The sequence below is a fragment of the Mustela nigripes genome, chromosome 15, assembly GCF_022355385.1.
Source record: "Mustela nigripes isolate SB6536 chromosome 15, MUSNIG.SB6536, whole genome shotgun sequence".
NCBI lineage: Eukaryota > Metazoa > Chordata > Mammalia > Carnivora > Mustelidae > Mustela > Mustela nigripes.
Genome location: NC_081571.1, coordinates 49,921,932 through 49,941,194, shown reverse-complemented (window position 1 = coordinate 49,941,194; position 19,263 = coordinate 49,921,932). Strand labels below are relative to the sequence as shown.

At 37.7% G+C, this 19,263-nt stretch overlaps 1 protein-coding gene across 1 annotated transcript in view; it reads left to right on the top strand.

The window, feature by feature from the left end:
* The first annotated feature begins 4,928 nt into the window (after nt 1–4,928).
* The window catches only part of DACH1 (dachshund family transcription factor 1), a 426,163-nt gene continuing 411,828 nt past the window's right edge, over nt 4,929–19,263 (top strand). The window contains exon 1 of the mRNA XM_059378140.1: nt 4,929–6,256. Within this exon, the coding sequence (XP_059234123.1) occupies nt 5,403–6,256 (854 nt within the window). The 5' untranslated portion in view covers nt 4,929–5,402. The remainder of the gene's footprint in view (nt 6,257–19,263) is intronic.

The window sequence follows — 19,263 nt, the reverse complement described above, 5'->3', positions numbered from 1 at the left end:
TGTTCTTGTTCTTGAGAAGAGGCAGGGAATTGGAAAAGAGGGGAAGACTGTGGAAGTGAGAGTCACTAAAAGTCAAAAGTTGGAACCCTAAGTGGGGCAGGCAGAGGCAGAAAGTATAGAAGTTGAGAAGTCTGAACTTAAAGCAGTCAAAGTTTATCTGCTGAGCTGATTGGAGAGGCCGAGTGTCTAAGTTAAAAAGGCTTGAGAGAGTTACTTGGCATAATTTCTCCATCTTCAATGATTTACTACTGAAGTGCAAACATCAATTTTGGACTCTCTCCTGAGAAACGTTTAACAAAGTCAGTGAACTACTGGTACCCTGATATCTTTCTAGATTTGCCAAACTTGGATAGCTCTTTAATAAACCTCTGCCTGAAGTTAATCTCAGTCTTTTTTTTTTTTTCTTTTTCCTATTAAGGAAACAGGTCCATTAGTAAATATGCAGATGTAAAAATGATCTTCCTCTTTACTTCTCCGTTGTGATATATCTTAGAATTGTTCAGAAGTGCACTCTATTGTTAAAGCTATTTGTGCCGGGTGTGCTAATGCACTCTTTGATTGAGTGAATTAGCAGTCATAACAATCTGGCAGTCTGGCCATAGAAGTGTGCTCAAATTGATTTGTGTTATGGCTGGACTGGAAAATCTAGTGTTAGTTGTTTTTTGCCCTGGGGCATTGTTTGTACCAAACTCCACTTTTCATTTAATTTTCCAATACATTTTGAAAGATTGAAATGCTTGTGATCAACATTTGATCCACTTGCATTATTTAAAAAAAAATTCTGAAAGTAATTTCAGATTCCAAAAAACCTTGCTTTCAATTAGAGTAAACATAATTAGAGTGACGTCGTGCTCAGAATGGTAAATCTCCCTTTGAATCTATTAAGCGTGTTATCTCCTTGTCCTGTCACTGAGAGGAATTCAGTATATATCTGGAGAATATATCTGTATTTTTTCTGTGCATGCTTCTAACAGAACTTGGGAAAAACTTAAAAGAATAAAATTGTAATGAACCTTCTCTTGTTGCCTTTGTGCATATGCCCAAATTGTTTCTGTTTCACTTAGTGATGCTGTAAAAAGAGGATACTCAAAGCTTTCAGGAAATCTTGAGATATACAAGAAATATATGCAGATATGTGTTGTCTTTAAGTTACCCAATCATTTGTTGTTTTTTTTTAATATTCCATGAAATATGCATTTTTCAATCTTTTTCTTTCAAATAACTGTATCAATTGCTATTTGAAACTCTGAGGATTTAAACACATGACTTATCTTGGCTTTGTCAATATTGGTATCTTTCTTACAATCTTCTGCTTTGCAGTCATTTACCAGAATTATAATGCAGCATGAATAAACCTAAAAAATGACTATTGATTACAGAGAAAGCTTTGTGAAATCATTTAGTCAGTTTCCCCACTTGAGAAATCAGTGAATAAAATAGGTCAATAGAAAAGGATGGAAAGGATGTAATACAGTGCTATGCCACCCTGGGTTATAAAAAGGGTCAAAAATAAATCCCCATAGAATTCATGATTTTATACTCATAAAATAAAACGATACTTACCAAATCCCAACTATAAATCCTCCTTCCTACAGATTTATTCTTCTTTTTTAAACCAGAGGTTTGGAAAATACATTTTTATGTTTCCCTGTTTCAGTAGAAGCATTTCCTTGTCACTGCCCCCTTTTAACCAAATAGGATGCCCTCATCATCGAGTTAAAGTGCCTGTTGTCATCCAGGTATTCACCGGGACTTGAGCTGCAACAGCTACTCTGCATTTCCCTACTGTCTCCTACAACCTCACAGCTCTTCTGAAAACTGCATTTCATACTGCACTGAACTCTGTATCCTGTGTCGATTTTTGTTAAGTAATAGATGGTGAGACCTGAGACCACTCTGTCTATTAGTTCCCATTCATTGGGATGTCGTCGGGGGCAAGGGAGGAGCGGGGAGGAGAGGGGAGGGGCCAAGAGGGGGCAGAGGGAGGGAAGAAAATACCTTCCCTGAACTGGTACAAGCTCAGCTTCAAACGACATCCTAGGAAAGAAATTAAAGACTTCTTAATTAGTGCAGCAATTAAGCTTTCTTGGTAGCATTTTAATCAGCACAGGCCCTATCAAAGGACAAACAGAACGATTTGCAGGTCTTTGAATTTTAAACAGTCTTATTGATTTCAGCACAATACGTCTTCACAAAACACAGGGAGAATTTTCTAATATCAGTTACAGTACTTTGAGTTTTGCTTATGCAAATTGAGTGCAGGTTGGAAAAGATGAGATGGAGGAAAAGGACCTGAAACAGCCAGAGATGTAAAACAATAAACAAACGAGACAAAAGCTTTGAAAGCTAAAGATGCAGTGGAAAGAGTGAGAATTTGAAATCTCTGTGGAGTTGATTTATCTGCTGTTGTTAAATACTGTTTGCCTTAATCGTTGGTAACATTTCTCAAAAAAGGAAAAAAATGGGGGGGGGGAGGAAATAAAAAGAAAAAAGGAGAGAAAGAATCTTAAATCTTAAAATATTTGAGGTCTTTTTCCTTACTCATTTCAATTTGCATTATAAGCTTTTTCTAACCCTATTGTTTGATCAAAGGGGCAAGTGGTAGTTCCCAGAAAGGGATGAGAGAGACCTGAGATGGAGGGAGTGAGCTCCCATTCAGGTGGAGGTAATGCCCCAAGCCCTACCCAGGAACAGAGCCTGTGCTGGGAGGCATAGGATTCCCTATAGAAAATTTGGAGTTTGCTTCGAAGCTGGGTGGGATTATGCCTTGGTCAGCTATTATTACTTCCTGCCTGTGGCTTCCGAATGTGGCAGGTATTGGGTGAGTGGCGGTTTAAGGAAATGTGAGAAACGAGAATGGGAAGGGCAGATTTTCAGCACTTAATTCCAATTTTTTTTCCAATTTCTGAATCTGGAATTTAAAAGGAGGAAACTATAGTTTAGCATTTCAAACTATTTCAGAGTTTATTAAAGTTGTGCATGCAATTCCAAAATAAAATTAGTATTTCAGGGCTCAATATCTTCTCCTCCTCCTCTCATTAGCATAGTAATTTGACATTTTTTAAAAAGGTAATATTTTCTAAAACGTGTAAACATTTAACGTGGTGTTTTGATATATGTGATATATATCGAATCCCTATTTTGGAGGACTGATAGGAGTAGTGAAAAAGTAATATAAATTATTTCTGAGTGTATTAAAATACACTGGCTAACCAGGCCAAACAACTGTGTAAACTTCAGCTATCTTTGTAGAAGTTTATCTACTTTTTGGCAACAATCAGTTTTCTGAATTCTTATTACTCTGAAAAGCCTCCTGATGTAACTGGTGGGACCCCAAAAGTTTAGCATCAACTTAGACAAATTAGCCAGTGGTGCCATATTTCTCTGTAGATATTTCCAGTAACTTCTGACACTAAACTTCAAAAAGTTTAGAGAATTAAAATGACAAAGGGAAATGTGATAATCATTTCAGCACCAAAATGGTAGAATTTCATTGTGAAATTTCCCAACACGGTGAACCTGATGCTAATAGTTTACCTTTTAAATATGCCCAATGCTAAAGCATTGTTTGTATATTGTGATGTTAATAAACATGTGCAGGCAGGATTAAAGCCTAATTATTTAAGATTCCTAGAGATACAAACAGAGAACAAACTTGACGTATGCTCAAATCATATGTTGGTCAAGAATCCTTGAAAAAAAATAGCTCCATGCAACAAGTTAGAAAGGGAAGAAAGAGAAGGACAGAAGGCAAAGAGGAAGAGAGTCAGTCTAAACTCAGCCTAGTATTTTTAAGCACAGCTTAAAAATAGCACCCTTTCTGCCTTTACAAGTCAACTAGTGAGCTTGTTTTGTTCTTTTCATTATTTACAAAACACATTTGTACTGACAAACTGAAAAGGACTTTCCCCAAATACACTGGAGCTTCTCAAATATGAAAGAAAATGTGTTACTCAACTAACACACTGGCAATTAGCTTTGGGTCTTATAGGATGCGTGGATAGTTGTTTTCTGTGCAAGACAGGTGAATTAATTACAGAGTTTTAAGTAAGAAAAAATTCAGTGTTTTCTTGTTTTCCACTTTCTAAATCTTCCAGGATGTCCGATCTCCTTAAAAAGTCTCTAGGTAAAACAAGCATTTCTGACCTGCCTTTGAGGTGAAAGTGAAGTTATTCTGAACGATCCACATCGTGGCAAGCATTTCTTTCCACAATCCATCAGGAAATAAGAAACTGAATACAGAGGATTCCATTATTCTTAAGTGACTTCAGACTGACTTTCCCCCCACAATTTGAAAGCTGTCCTGGAATTCCCACTATCTTTAAGCTAACAAATCGCTAACAAATCATCTAATACACAGAGTAAAACAATCAGATGCAGAAAACGTAGGCTTTGCTTACATGTGAGTCTTCCTGAAAATAATTTCTTAATAATCATCAAGTGAGGGGATGTGTTTTCATTTGTATCTTATTGCAAAAATGAGCGGAGATGTATCCTAAATCCTTGAAGGAGAGCTCAGAGCGCTCTGACTCCTCTTTAAGTTGGCAGGCGATTGCTTAGAAGGTTTTGGAATAAAATTACGAGTCGTCGCGGACGAAAGGGAATATTAGACATGCAACCTAACGGTAGTAGAAGAAGAGAAGTAGATCATCTCCCTCTGCTTTTCCGATCGCCACTTCGGTGTCCCCGGCTTTTCCTCTCCGTCCCTCGCATAGTTTCTTATCCCCCCCCCCCACCCCTCCTCCTTGGCTCCCTCACTGGCTTTCCGTCTGTGTCTCGCGCTCTCGGAGTGTCTGCTCCGAGTTCCTGGTTGGATAATTTGGGTTAATACTAGTGAGTGAGGTTTTTGCGGCTTCAAAGGGTATTTCAAGTTTCCGGAGCTCCTCCCCTCTGCACCGTGTGACAACAACAACTCGTCCAGCCGGCAGCCTGCACTTTTCAGCTCATTTTCTCTCTGTCATTCCCCTCTCAATCTTTGATCAATGTACTTGCCAGGGAGAACCCAAGTCCTTCAAACCTCCTCCTTTTCACCTTCATCCTTAACTTTGTGCTAGAGCGGGACCCACACAACAACAGCCGACCCTCCCCGCCCCCGCCCCCCCCCCCCAAACCAGCCCCCGATCCCAGCCCCCGGAGAGGACTCGCATTTCGACTTGCGGGACACTTTTGTGCGTTTCTCTCCAGAGCGCCTCTCGCGCTCGCCCCTCCTGCGCTCGCTCTTTCTTACCCTCACCTCCTTTTTATGCCCCTTTCTCTCCCTTTCTCCTTCTCGTTCTCCCCTCGAGTTGTTGTTCTTGTTGCCCCCTAGCTCCTTCTCCCCCCTTTTCCCCCTTCCCCTCCCCGGGGTGTGTGGCAACTTTTCCCCTCGCTTCTCCTTCTCCTGTTTCCCCTTATATGTGACCATGGCAGTGCCGGCGGCTTTGATCCCTCCGACCCAGCTGGTCCCCCCTCAACCCCCGATCTCCACGTCTGCTTCCTCCTCCGGCACCACCACCTCCACCTCCTCGGCGACCTCGTCTCCGGCTCCGTCCATCGGGCCCCCGGCGTCCTCAGGGCCAACTCTGTTCCGGCCGGAGCCCATCGCTTCGGCGGCGGCGGCGGCGGCGGCGGCGGCGGCCACAGTCACCTCCACCGGCGGCGGCGGCGGCGGCGGCGGCGGCGGCGCGGGCAACGGAGGCGGCGGCGGCGGCGGCGGCAGCAACTGCAACCCCAGCCTGGCGACCGCGAGCAGCGGCGGCGGCAGCGGCGGCGGCGGCGGCGGCGGCATTAGCGCTGGCGGCGGCGGCGCCTCCAGCACCCCCATCAACGCGAGCACCGGCAGCAGCAGCAGCAGCAGCAGTAGCAGCAGCAGTAGCAGCAGCAGCAGCAGCAGCAGCAGCAGCAGTAGCAGCAGCAGCTGCGGCCCCCTCCCCGGGAAACCCGTGTACTCGACCCCGTCCCCAGTGGAAAACACCCCTCAGAATAATGAGTGCAAAATGGTGGATCTGAGGGGGGCCAAAGTGGCTTCCTTCACGGTGGAGGGCTGCGAGCTGATCTGCCTGCCCCAGGCTTTCGACCTGTTCCTGAAGCACTTGGTGGGGGGCTTGCACACGGTCTACACCAAGCTGAAGCGGCTGGAGATCACGCCGGTGGTGTGCAATGTGGAACAGGTTCGCATCCTGAGGGGACTGGGCGCCATCCAGCCCGGAGTGAACCGCTGCAAACTCATCTCCAGGAAGGACTTCGAGACCCTCTACAATGACTGCACCAACGCAAGGTAAAGAGCGGGGGCAGCCCCGCCGCCCGCGGTCCCTTCCCTCCCGCCTCCTCACCCTTCCCTCGCTCCCTTCCTGGCGCCGCTGGCTCCGCGCGCCCGCGAGCCGCGCGCCCTGGAGAGCACGGCCCTCTCCTCCCTTTCCTCGAGGCTCGCCAGCTGCTCCCGACCTACTGAGAAGTTGGCACCTCACCCTGCCCAGATCTCACTCTTCCGCCCGGTCCGCACCTTGCTCGCCTGGGCTCAGGGGCTTGGCCGCTGGGGGGACGCGGGAACCCCAAGCCTCGGGACGGAGGGGGTGGGAAGGAGGAGGACGGTGCGTTTCCAGGAGCCACGACCCCTTGCTGGGCCGCGCCGGCGTCTGGAGACCCCTCTCAGCCGCGGCTGCCCGAGTGTGTGCTCCTTCGAGCCCGGGTTCCACCGCGAGCCCAGGGGCACCGGTGGGGTTGGTCGGCGGCGCCGAGCCGCGTCCCGGGGGTGGGGAGAGGTCGTGACCCTGACCGCAGGGTTCGGGAGCTGGAGTTCGCGCCCCGGGTGAGGGGCCCGCGAAGAAGCCGCGGGAGTGGGCCCCTTCGGGGTCGGGAGGGGAAAGACCTCCGAGGCCGAGAGGCCCAGGGCAATCCCGAGGGACCCACAGCAAGCTCAGCCCCAAAGCCCTGAGGGGAAGCCCGCTGAGGGGAGGGGTCTGTGTGTGCGCGCACGTGTGCGTGTGTCCGCCTGTGAGCTTGTGCAAAGAAGATAAAGGGGTACGTTAGCCCCGGGGCAGATGCAGGGAACCGGCAGGTTTCCTTCTGTAGGGGGAGGTGACCGGGTGCCTGAGACTCTTGGAAGCTGAACTGGAGAGATGAGGAAAGAAGACTATAGCGCACACTCTCGTTCTCCAAACTGGTTTTCTTTTTCCTTTTTTTTTTTTTTTTTTTCCTCCCTCTTCTTCTTCTTCCCCTCCCCCCCCCCACTTTTTTAAGGTTAGCTCACGCAATGAACAGGTGCAAGCTTTGCACTGGGATGTTCTGCAGACCTGTATGCCCTTTGCCGTGGCTACCACAGCCGGGCAAAGCGCGCGAACCCTGGAGGCGGAGGGACCCGGTGTCTGGCTGGACCGGTTTTATGCTAATGAACGATCACTGGGGGGAGGATCTACCGAGAGGGGGCGGGAGTGGGGTAACTTGTCAGTTTCTCGGGGTGGAAGATCTTCCACCCGCCTTAACAGTTCCGCCTCGTACCCGGTTCGAAGCAGAGGGAAAAGTTGAGAAGCCGTTGAGTGAGAGAGTAGGGAAAGTTGGATACTAGAAGCGGGCGCGTGGGAACTGCGCGCAAAATTTGCGCAGACACTTCGGTACCTTCCAAACTAGTTTTAAGACTGAGAGAAGGAACGGAGTTTTACTCTCTTAGGGTGGGTGTCCACTGGTAGTGCTAGGGAAACTGAGGTGGGAAGGAATGAGAGGTAGAAAGAGACCAGAAGGAAGCAGGGTGAAAAGTCCCTAGCCGTTTCTTCCTTGGGAGACTTCTGATTAGTGCCCAGGGAAGGCTGTAGGACTGAAAAGGCTTCAACTCCAACCCTGCAAATGACTTATTCTGACCCAACCAGAAACTCTGTTCCTTGTTTGCCACTTTTTTGCATGGGGGCATGGGTGTGGGTCTGGGTTTAGAATCTCCATTTCTATTATTTTTGGGTGAATGCTGAGAGCGTGCATGTGTGTAGGCGCGCGCACGTGCCCAAGAGTATGGACAGGTGGCAGTAAAGATTGAGGGGTAATCTTGATCACTAAACGTCATTTACTGAGATAATTGGAGTTCTTGGACGTCCAGACGATAAAATATTTGCCAACAATCTATTGTTAAAACTACTGGGATCAGGGTAGAAAATTGTTACAGAGTTGTTACAAAGAATGCTAGTAGAAATTTGAAGCCAGTTCAGATAGGATTGTTATAAAATTGTCTACCTATCCAGTAAATTGGGGAAGAGCTACTGTTTTTCTCTTTAGTAATCAGACCACTTTGCTCTTGAAATCTCTTTGTGTGTTTCTTACAGTACATACTGTACTTGATAATTAATGATCATTTCACATAACACAAAAGAATTGTTAGAGAAAACTTCCTTCAATGACAGCAACGCTATAATCAACGTAAAGCAGGTAGTGTTACATCTTTTACAATTATTCCCTTGATTTTTTTTTTCCTGAAATTTTTGCTTAGAGTTTGGAACTGAAGTCCTCACTATATGGTTGGAGAATATTCCTAAAAGTTATTAACAAAAATGTTTTAATTAGTTTCTTTTCCCCTGCAGTTAGCAGTAGCTCTGGAGTTTAAACTTTCACAGAAAGATAAGTCCAATGGAACTGTTTTATCCTTTCAAAAATATTTCATCACTACTTTAATTATATTTCCATCACCTGGTCATAATACTTTACAATTTATTGTGTTATTCTGAAACTCAGTTTTAGGTTATTTTTAAGTTAAACGTACGTTTGTTGATTTCATCTTGCATTTTGATCTTTTATCAACTACGAGGCTTACTCAAACCTATATACATGCAAATACTGCAGTCATTAACCTTAGAAAATGTGTAATTGGAGATCTCTACCTAGGTTTTCCTAACTCTGCCACTGACTAAAAAATAGAAAACTTATCATTGAACTCTATCTCACCAAAACATACTGTGTACATTGTAGTATATTATTATTTTAATGATAATTACAAGTGTTTCTGTCTTATTTCTTAACTTTGAAAGCCGTACCTACAATATCTTTTATCTTGAATTTACAAAACTAAAATTCCTTTTTCCATTCAAGTCCAGTTTACGCCTTTGCTGTTAAGATCCCTTTTTCATTCACCTAGGTATATTGATTCCTTTCATTCTGGTTTTTTTCTCCTCTGGCTATTAAAGAGACTATCTGAAGGAATAATTTATGCAGAAGATAAGACAACTGAGCAGAAAGGCAAACTATATAAAATGCTATATACATAGTGTGCAAGAAACATCAAATATTAGCACTCTCATCTTTTCACAGAAGATATATCTAATTCTGTCTCTTAATAGCATTTAGATACCAGAGAATCTGAGAAACCAAAATGACGTTAAGGGAAAAAAAGGTTCATAACTTGCTCAAAGTGGCTCAGTAAGTTGGTGACAAACCTTAGAGTGAATTTAATTTGCTTGAGGCTATTGCATCAGTATGCTATCTATAAAAACTAGAATAAATGTTGAAGCCATCTGTCACTTCCACAAGGAGATGAAACAGAGACTATCACCTGCTTGATAGTAAAGCTAAAAGTAAGAGTCTGAAAAATGAGAGAAAATGTTAGGAAATATGTTTATAAAAGTTGTCAAAGGACAAAGTCTGATTTTGATCAGTTTCCTTCAATTATTATTTTTAAACTAAACATTAGTTGCATGATCTTGGCTGGTGCAACAGAGGTCACTTAATTAACTGGTAACCAGTAAACAACAACAACAAAAGAAAAGTAATTATGTACATGGTCAAGTCTGTGTTTGTATGAGTCAGTAGCTTGTTTGTAGATTTGGGATTAGGATTCAATTTTCTGTGAATTCAGGTAATAAAAAGTGACTCTGCTGTATTTTGTCATCTAAAATTTTTATTTTTTGACTATTGCCAGAAGGTGATTTTGTCTCAGGATCTTTCAGATCAGATTTGGGTCTTATGTAACCCTGGATTTGTGCAGTTTTTAACTTAAATAGATTCCAGTTAATTTCATCAGACATTTTATATGCATATAGATATATTCGCAAACAGTATTCTTTTGTCTTAAAAGTCAATACCATCCATAGACAGCAAATTGAAAGACTTTTCAAGTCTTTTTTTTTCTAGGAGTGATATATGGATGCAATTTTAATACAAGAAGTATAAAATATTTTCCAATTCTTGGTTCTGTTTTTTGTCAGGACTTTTAATAAAGATGGCAAACTGAACCAGTCTATAGTTACTGAACATTTCCCCCGTTACATGTTTTTCAATGGCACGGACTTCTGCATTTCTGCATTGGTAATAGAAAGTTTCAACACACATACAGATTCACTTCTAACAGATAATTACAATGCTTGGCACAGATAAATTAAAAATTACTTCAAATGAAGAGAGACTATGCTTTTGAAGTTTTTGTATTACAGCCGATTAATGGCTCCTATAAAGTCAAATGTTTCATTTTATAACATTTCCTAAAGATTATGACATAATTAGAAGAGTAAGGCCTAAAAATATGAAAGTTTAAGTTTGGTTCCACCACTTATTTCTGAATATTTTTAAAAGGTTTGTCTATTACAGTTTAATAACTAATACATAAATAACATCTAAGGCTATTCTCACCTAAGATTTACTTTGGTCTATCAAATTATACTGCATTCATGCAAATTCTTGAATTATTTGAGTATTTTTCAAACCTGTTGTTTTTCTTGGAGTTAGTCTCCAATAATACATACAGTCATTATTGTAAAGAGTGCCCACAGTTATGAGGACGGTTTACTTTCTGAACTGCAAAGATGTCTAGTTAATGTTCTGAGATACTTATTTTGATTTGCACATAGGATATTTTATTTTGTGAAGCTACAAAGATTATGTAAAATAAACAGACTATTTTGTTTCAGAGTTCCCTTCCTTTCATAAATTTTTTGTATCCCATTTAATACAGAATTTGTAAATCTTCGTCTTGTTAGTCCAAATCTGCTGTTATTTTTTGTTTAATCTACATTTCACGGAAGTTGCATATAAATTACTGAGACCAATATTAGCCACTCTCCTTCTGCCTCAGTACCTCCCCCAACCTCCTGATATGTGACACCCAATATTGATTAAAGTCTTGGCTGGATTTGAGCATAAATCACTCTACTCTTTGGTGATTTACCATGTGTGATTCACCAGCATACGAAAACATAATATGCTTTATTGTTTCTCATTTGATGTTTTGTTTTTGAAATGTAAGTAGCATTTGTAAATTAGCTTAATGTGCAACGAAGTAGTTGTTATTTTAGGAACAATTTGTGCTTTGACAATCAATTAGTATTATTTTATCTTTCCAAGTTATTTTACTGAATTGTTTCATACAATTGCCTTTGTTAATCAGGTAAAACAATCATTTAAATTGCATTGTATTAGCAACACAGAACCCATGTATTGCAAAATACAATAAGAAATGCAACTCTCACAGGTTGTAAACTGTTTCCCTTTGAATCGTTGAAGAAATTAGTTTGAAGTAAGCCTTCTAAATAGGTACAGGTGAGTCTTCTAGATTTCACTAAGCATTTTGATTTTAAGGGTTTTGTTACTTGGTTCTTAAAAAAGTTAGAGCTGGGCTGAATTTTATCTTTTTAAGAATTTCATTTTCAGATTGTTTACAAAATGTCACATTTAAGTATAGGCCTTTAAAATGACAAGGGAAAGTAAAAAAGTTGATATTAACTATTTGGGTATTTAAATATGTAATGAAGGTAAAATTTTATCACTTTATGTTTTGAATTGTTAAAAGACTAGAATGACCTTACCAGGTATCACCATGTGCCATTCTCTTAACTACTGAGTTACTGCATTGTGATTGGTCAGTTATATATTTACATATATATATATGTGTGTGTTAGTGTGTGTGTGTATTATTGTTTAAATGTTACAACTTAAAAATTTTAGCTAAGAATATATTAAAAATACATTTATATTTATATATTTAGGCTTTGAGACTGCATTAAGGGATCTCTTTTCCATTATGTTTGTTATGTTCAGTAGTTTATTTTTTAATGAAGAAAACCCTGAGTTAAAAGCCCACCAAATGGGGCTCAGATAAGTGTTATAAAAGACTCTGATCTTCACATTTATGTGTTTCAAGCATGGCAGAGACTATGTGAGCCCACATTGTGCTCAAATTCCTTTACTTTTCTTCTCAGTTTGTCTGAAGTGTTTCCAGTCAAAAGTAATTTTTTGCTACAGTGACTGTCGTTTAAAGTAACTTTTAATTGTTGATACATGCTTTTTTTTTTAAGTATATTTGGTCCAGTAATTAGTTGTTATTAGATTAACTGTTGGGTCACTTTATTTTGATGTACCTACTTACTTTGCGAAGGTTTCTAAGACTTTTTTAGAGTGTATGTATTATAGCTCATAATTAACTTTATATTTAAATGTACAAATAACTATGAACAGATTTTCTATCCATTCATTATAAATTAGGCAATCAATCAATGAAATCTTATTATTTTTCAAAGTGATTATAGAATTAAAATTAGTTGACTAAAATAGCAGATAACTGTCAATTTATATATGTAGTCATGTATACATATAAATATAAATATACATATATATATGTATATATAATCATATGAAGAGAACAATTTAAATCACTACTTGATCCAAAATCAGGGACCTTGAATGAAGTACACTTGAAATTTCTTGTGTATTCTGGCTTGGATTTACTTTATATGCTAAGAGGATTCGAATTCACCCATTTAAACAAATTCATCTGTAGATTTTTCTAAATTGCATATTGAAGTGGCCAATGACTGAATTTTGTTAAAGGTGTGGCCCTGTTGCTTTCTGATTCAAATTAGCTTGGAGCTTGGCCAGGATATCAAGCTGGGATTCTTTTACACATTTAAATGTACGTGACTTGAGTGAAAGTTGTCAAAGACAACTTACTAAACTGGAAAACTCACTATATCATTATTTAACTGCTCTTATAATTTTGTGCTTATAAGTGTATTGATGTGTCTAATACTATGCAGCACAGCAACACACTGAATAGCTACCTGCTTTAAAAAAAAGTTTTAGAGAGCAGTGATTTAAAAAGAAGACAGCTTAGCTAAAGCATCTAAAACATATTATTGTATGAGATGAATATAATACTTGGAATGCATGGCATGTTTCTAGGAGGAAGTCAAAACTATTTACTATGATCTGCAGAGCATAAATGCAATTTAATGTAAGGAGACTTATAATAATCCTGCAGTGGATTTTGAAGGTAGTATATGTTTGACCAAAAAAAAAAAGGATATGCTTTTCAGGCATGATTTTCACAAAGCAATAATGAAATAGGCAACTAAGTATATTGGTTATTTCTGGTTAGTAACACTGAAGAATTGAGGAATGTTTTCTTTCCTTAGAATAAATGAATGGAGATGTAAACAAAGTATTAGAAAGTCACAGTGTATCAAATGTTTCTAAGTAATTAGATTGCTCTTCTGTCACAACAGGAAAAAAATAATACTTTCCTTCAAGGACAAGCAAAACATTCAGGAAAGTAAGAGTACTAGTTGAAAGAGAATTATTTTATGGATGCACAAAAAGAATTTGCAGTAAATACTTGCTAATTCAATTTAAGGGATACTGGCCATTGCTTAAGGAAAGATAATGAAAATAAATCTCTAGAATATGTTAATCAAGAAATACTTTATTATATTCACATATGCAGCAGACAAAGTATTTTGTTAAAATCTTAAACTGATTGTATTCTGAAATTTTATTAATAGCAACAGTAAATGAACTGTATTATTCATAGCCTTATATTATGTATGAACAAAGCAAATGACTGAAGGTGTAACAAATCTTTGAACACATCACAGCTCTGCAGAAATATACTGTTATATTCAAAAGTGTTAATTCCTGTTCTATACTTAAAATATCTTGGAAATAATACTTATTTCTTGAGTTAGGCAATTTGTAGTTTAATAGGGCCTTTGGATTTTGAATGAATAATTTAGAACACTTTTAATTGTCCTGTTACCAGTCACACATTTTATACTAAGATAGATGTCCTTCTGTATGCAACAAGTGTAAAATTTTTAACAGTATTTTAGTTGTCTTTGTGGTGGTTATCTTTTTTTATATTAACCTAGCCCATTTGTAGTGTATGTTTTTATTCTTAAATAATTATAATACCTTTGTTAGAAAAGCTTTTACGTATATGTATATGTGTGTATGTATTCTCTCTCTCTTTCACACACATACACACACACACACACACACACAGGCTCACACGTGCGCGCGCGCACACACACACACACAGACCTGTAGGATGTAGGGCCAGAGGACAACCACCTTACCAAAAAATGGACTTTAATTTTCCTTTCCATAATTTCTTAAAATATAAAATAACACTGAAAAAGAGATTCTACTTTACTGAATGACAACAGAAAATATAATTAAAAATAATTTTAGCATAAAAGAAGTAATTTATACATAAGTATTTTAAAACATAATTATGAACAATGTTACATGGTTATTAGGACAGTGATTAAAAACCTACTTTAATTTTCCTATACCTTTATGTTTATGATAACTAAAATGTACTTTTAATTCTCTATGGAAAATATTTATATCAGAGAATTATCCTACTTGTATGAAACAGATACTGAGCTATTAGGTACTAGAATCTGTACATTATGGAATAACAGTTAATGTGCTTGATGTCATTGCTCCATTTCTATTATTAGTTTATTTCATTGCCGCTTGCACTTTGGAGCAAGCATATTCTCTGAAATCAGTGGATAAAGGATAGGAAAACAATTTCATAACTTAAAAACATGATTGCTCTTCTAAAAGCTTTGCCATCAATGAGATGAGTTAGGAATGAGGTCAATAGGTTAATCTACAGGTCCACATAAGAAGATGTGTATTGCCACTTCTTGCAGTGGACCGTAATTGTCTTTGAAAACACCTGGTAGAGGTCCAGTTAAATTGAAATCAATTACTTTCTCAATCATTCCATGGCATTTGTCAAGTCATTACATCATTGGTAAAAGTGCAAGAATGCATGGATTATTATTTTTTTTTTGTAAAGTAGAAAAGAGGTTATAAAACAGTGACTACTTAAAAGATTCTGCCTCATCTAAAGCCTGTGAAATTAAAAAAAAAAAAAACTTGCACGTAATAAATGCAAAACGACATTTGGTAAGAAGTTCGTCTTAGCATTTTGTTATCTAAAAACATATTCCATACCACTTTTTGCATTATCAGATATTCATATATATTTATAAGTAAGTAAAATGGTTTCAAAATATTTTGACTTGTGAGCTCTGACACCTTTATTCCTACCCTCCCAAAACCTTCTGACTGTGCGTATTGTAATCAAAGATGAATATATGTCTGCTGTTCATTTATTTTTTTTCTTTACACCAGTTGTAGTACATGCAGATTTGAACTTGTAGCCAGCAACAGTGCTTCCATGCTTCAAATTGCCAAAAGACCCCCAGGGATAGAAACTTGACCTGCTTTTATGAAACCATAGAATTACATTTATACAAGTTACCCCATGGGAAAGGAATGAACTGATCCCAATTCAAACCTTAATATTGGAGCCTTCTGGGTCAAATTTGATTTTTCTTTCTGTTAACACCTGTTTGGCTACCAAATTTAGTAACTGTATATTCTTAGGAATTTTTAAAAATATCATTCATAAGTGATACTTCGCAGGTAAGCCAAAGTGCCATCAAAATTTTACAACTATTCAAGTTTTCACAAGGGATAAAGATGTTACTTTTTAAAACAAAATATCTACCCTTTAAATATACATTCTAGATATAAGTAGTTTAAACATAGATTTGGACATTTATAAATGTCCAAATAAATTGGACATTTATTTTGTATTTTTTATTAATTTCCCTCCACTAAAGAATCAGTCCAAGTAGGGGAGGAAACTCTGTTAGTGACTCGTTCCCTGTGGTAACATTTCAGAATAAGGATTTTCAATCGATATATTTAATTTTCTTAGACTCAGGTTTTAAGAGGTTATATTCCATATTTTATTTTTTTGTTGGACTATATGAAGGGGCTTCCAGAAAGCTGCTTTTGCCACTAATGGTAACAAATGAAGGTGGTCAGTGATAAATTGGATACATAAAAGCGATTTCTGTTTTAGTTGGATGTACTTTAGTGATGTGGATGGGCCCAAGTTGAAAAACTTAAGTTAATCATGTGTTCAAAATAAAGAGGAATTTAGATGTGTAATAGTTTGCTTAATCTCTATGATATGAAAATGCTATATCACATTTATACAAATGGATAATGAATATAAATGGGTAGATTTATAATATCTCTTCGCTTATAACTCATGGTATTAAATGACCACATTTAGACTACAGACATATTCTCCACATAGAATGACTTGTTCTCTTTCTTATATACATAAAAACACTTCATAAAAGGGAAAGCAACACACATACATTTATACCCCTACTTAAATATCTGCTGTTACAATTATGATGATTGAATAATTCACAATAGGATTTTAGAACCAAGGTTAAGATGTTCCTTTCCCAATTCAAATTAAAAAGAATTTTAAGGACTTTTTAACTTATTTTTTCACTTAACATTGATAAAACCATTTGGATGATTGCTTATTTTCCTGCAAGAACCAAACATAAAAATTCCTAGTAAGAATGCTTAAAACAAATCAGTTCTTAGCATAAGGAAAAAAAAACCTTGAAATCTCCAATAGAAAAGTATACTACTTGCCTTACTATCGTTAAGTCATGATTATCAAGGAGAAAATATTTAGAGTTTTAAACTTATGTTGTTTTTTTTCTTTTCTACTGGCTGTTATGTTGCAAAAAAACTTGCTTTCACAAGCTAACATTTTTCTGCATTGTCTTGACACATGAATGAAGCTGAAAAATTAAATCAATTATTTGGATGTTCCCTAAGATCACTTTGATGCCATATTTATAAAATATCAACATTTGATTTAATATTTAATTTGGAAGTTTGACCCAACTAGTTTTATGTTGATTTAACATGGCTCTTGGTCTTCACTTTCCCTTACTGTGATAAAAGGAAGGGAAGGAGGTAGATCACATGACCCAACTACATTATGCTGTTCTTACAAAGAATCAAGTTCAGGAGAGGTAACCTATTCTGACTTTTGTAATGATGATAATATGAAGTTTCTATGACCTTTTCTGTCTTCCAGCGGCACTTTGCTGCTCTATTTCCAATAATGATTGATGGTATATCACGTGAACTGTAAAACAAAACCAAACAATTAACCTTAAAAAAATCTTGCTATAATATTCATGAAAGATGGAACTTTTATATTTTAGATAATTCTTTATGAGTGGAGTAATCCTTGATATTGGTACAAGATTCTACATCATACTGAATATAGGAAGCCTTCCAACACTAAAAAATATTACATCTTCTTAAATATCTTTGTCATCTAAATTATCCACATAATAATCCTGCTACTTTTTTTTTTTTTTAGAAACTCTAGTGAAATTGTGCATGAAAATATAAACACTTATCATGAAATTTACCTATTAGCATCTAGCCAAAAACAGAACAAACTGGGGTTTTGAGCTGTTGAGATTCAGGTCAGATTCCCCAATTTCAACAGTATGAAAATATAATATTTTCAGATGTATTTTGTTCCAAGTTTAGGAAATAAAATTTAAAATGGTATATTTGATCTAGAGTAACTTCTTAGCTCTTTCTTTTGGGGAGTAGGTTAAATAAGGGTCCATGACAGGGATGCTGTTTGTTTTTCACAAAAGTTGTTTGTGATTTCAGGTACTCTTGGGAAATCTCTTGATCAGATTCACATCTGTTCCTGTCAAAGTGGGTGCTAAGATACCGGTCACCCAGCAACCATGTCCAAGAGGGAATTGGGCCGATAATAACTTCAAAAAGGAATGACAGATGCTAGATTAGGATGAAAGACAAAACGCATGAAAAATGAGCTTGTTAGAATCAAAAATTTGTTCAAGCACCTTTATGCAAATTAAATGAATATTGAATATTTGCATGCAGTAATTTCTACTTTTTCATTTGATTGAAAAGAAAAGAATAGTGCATTTAAACTCACAAATGTGATTTCTTTCTTTTGCACTCATCAGCATACAAAGCCAAATCTCTTTTTAAAAAATCAGATTAGCCACCTGGGTTCTTATATCTGTGCTAAGTATGTTACAGTGTTTTTCTTATAACAATAGTACTCTTTGGGACAACTTAGTTTATCTAATTGTTTTCATAATAAACAGTCTTGTATGAATTAAGATTATTTTAGATGAATATAAATCCATTTCTTGAGAAAGCATTTTAAAAGTAACCTTATCCTATTGTCCTTGAAATTGGTTAATGTACATTAATAAAAGATCACTCAAGATGAGTTCACACCAAAAGCACAGGCTTCTCATTGACTGGTTAAATAACAATGCATTAAAGTCAAGCAGGGTAGCATCCATGAAATGAAAAGTAGACAGAAAGATCTTTCAACATTTAAGATGCTTTTTGATATGTTACTAGTTTTTCTATTGAATTGTTCACATACTAATCAGAATTTAGAAGGGCCTGATAAAGTGTAGTGATTGAGAGAGGTTTCTGAGTCTTGGTTTAGCAGTGTCTAATGTGGTCACGTAGAGAAATTGATTTTCTTCAGAAATTAATTAATTTTTCATATCGCCCTAAGCTGCAGTTAAAAAGAGTGCATACTTGTCTGTTTTTTCCAGAAATATTGCCTAATCATATTAATACCATTGCCCCAAGGATGAAAAGATAATTGTACAAATGCATTTGGAAATATGTATCACTGAGTATTTATGATTAAATTATGCAAATGACCCAGCTCTCATCCTTTCCAGACCCAGATTGTCTAATTAGGATTGATATGCTGAATAGATGTTCCAGAATTTGAATACAAGCATGTCCAAGGAGCAGAAAATTGGAAATGACAAGGCTGAAATCCAAAGAAAAGTGTCTTTCGTTTCTATACTTTGTTAATGTGCTGTTAGCAGTTGAACGTTTTTTTCGGTCCCTTTGGCTATTTTGTGACTCATATGTCCTATTAGAAACAAGTATGCAAAATGAATTGAACTTTAGCAAATAGCATTTCATTTCTACTTGGTGCTTATTTAAAAATAATAATCTCCTGGCCATTCAAAGAGAACATCACTATTAAGTTGCTTCCAACAATAGAAACTTGCCCTTAATTGAGTGACTTTTTTTCAAAAACTTCCTCCTTAGTTGGTTTCATAACTTTATTTCAAAACTTGCTCTCAAAACTTAGCGGTATACGAACCA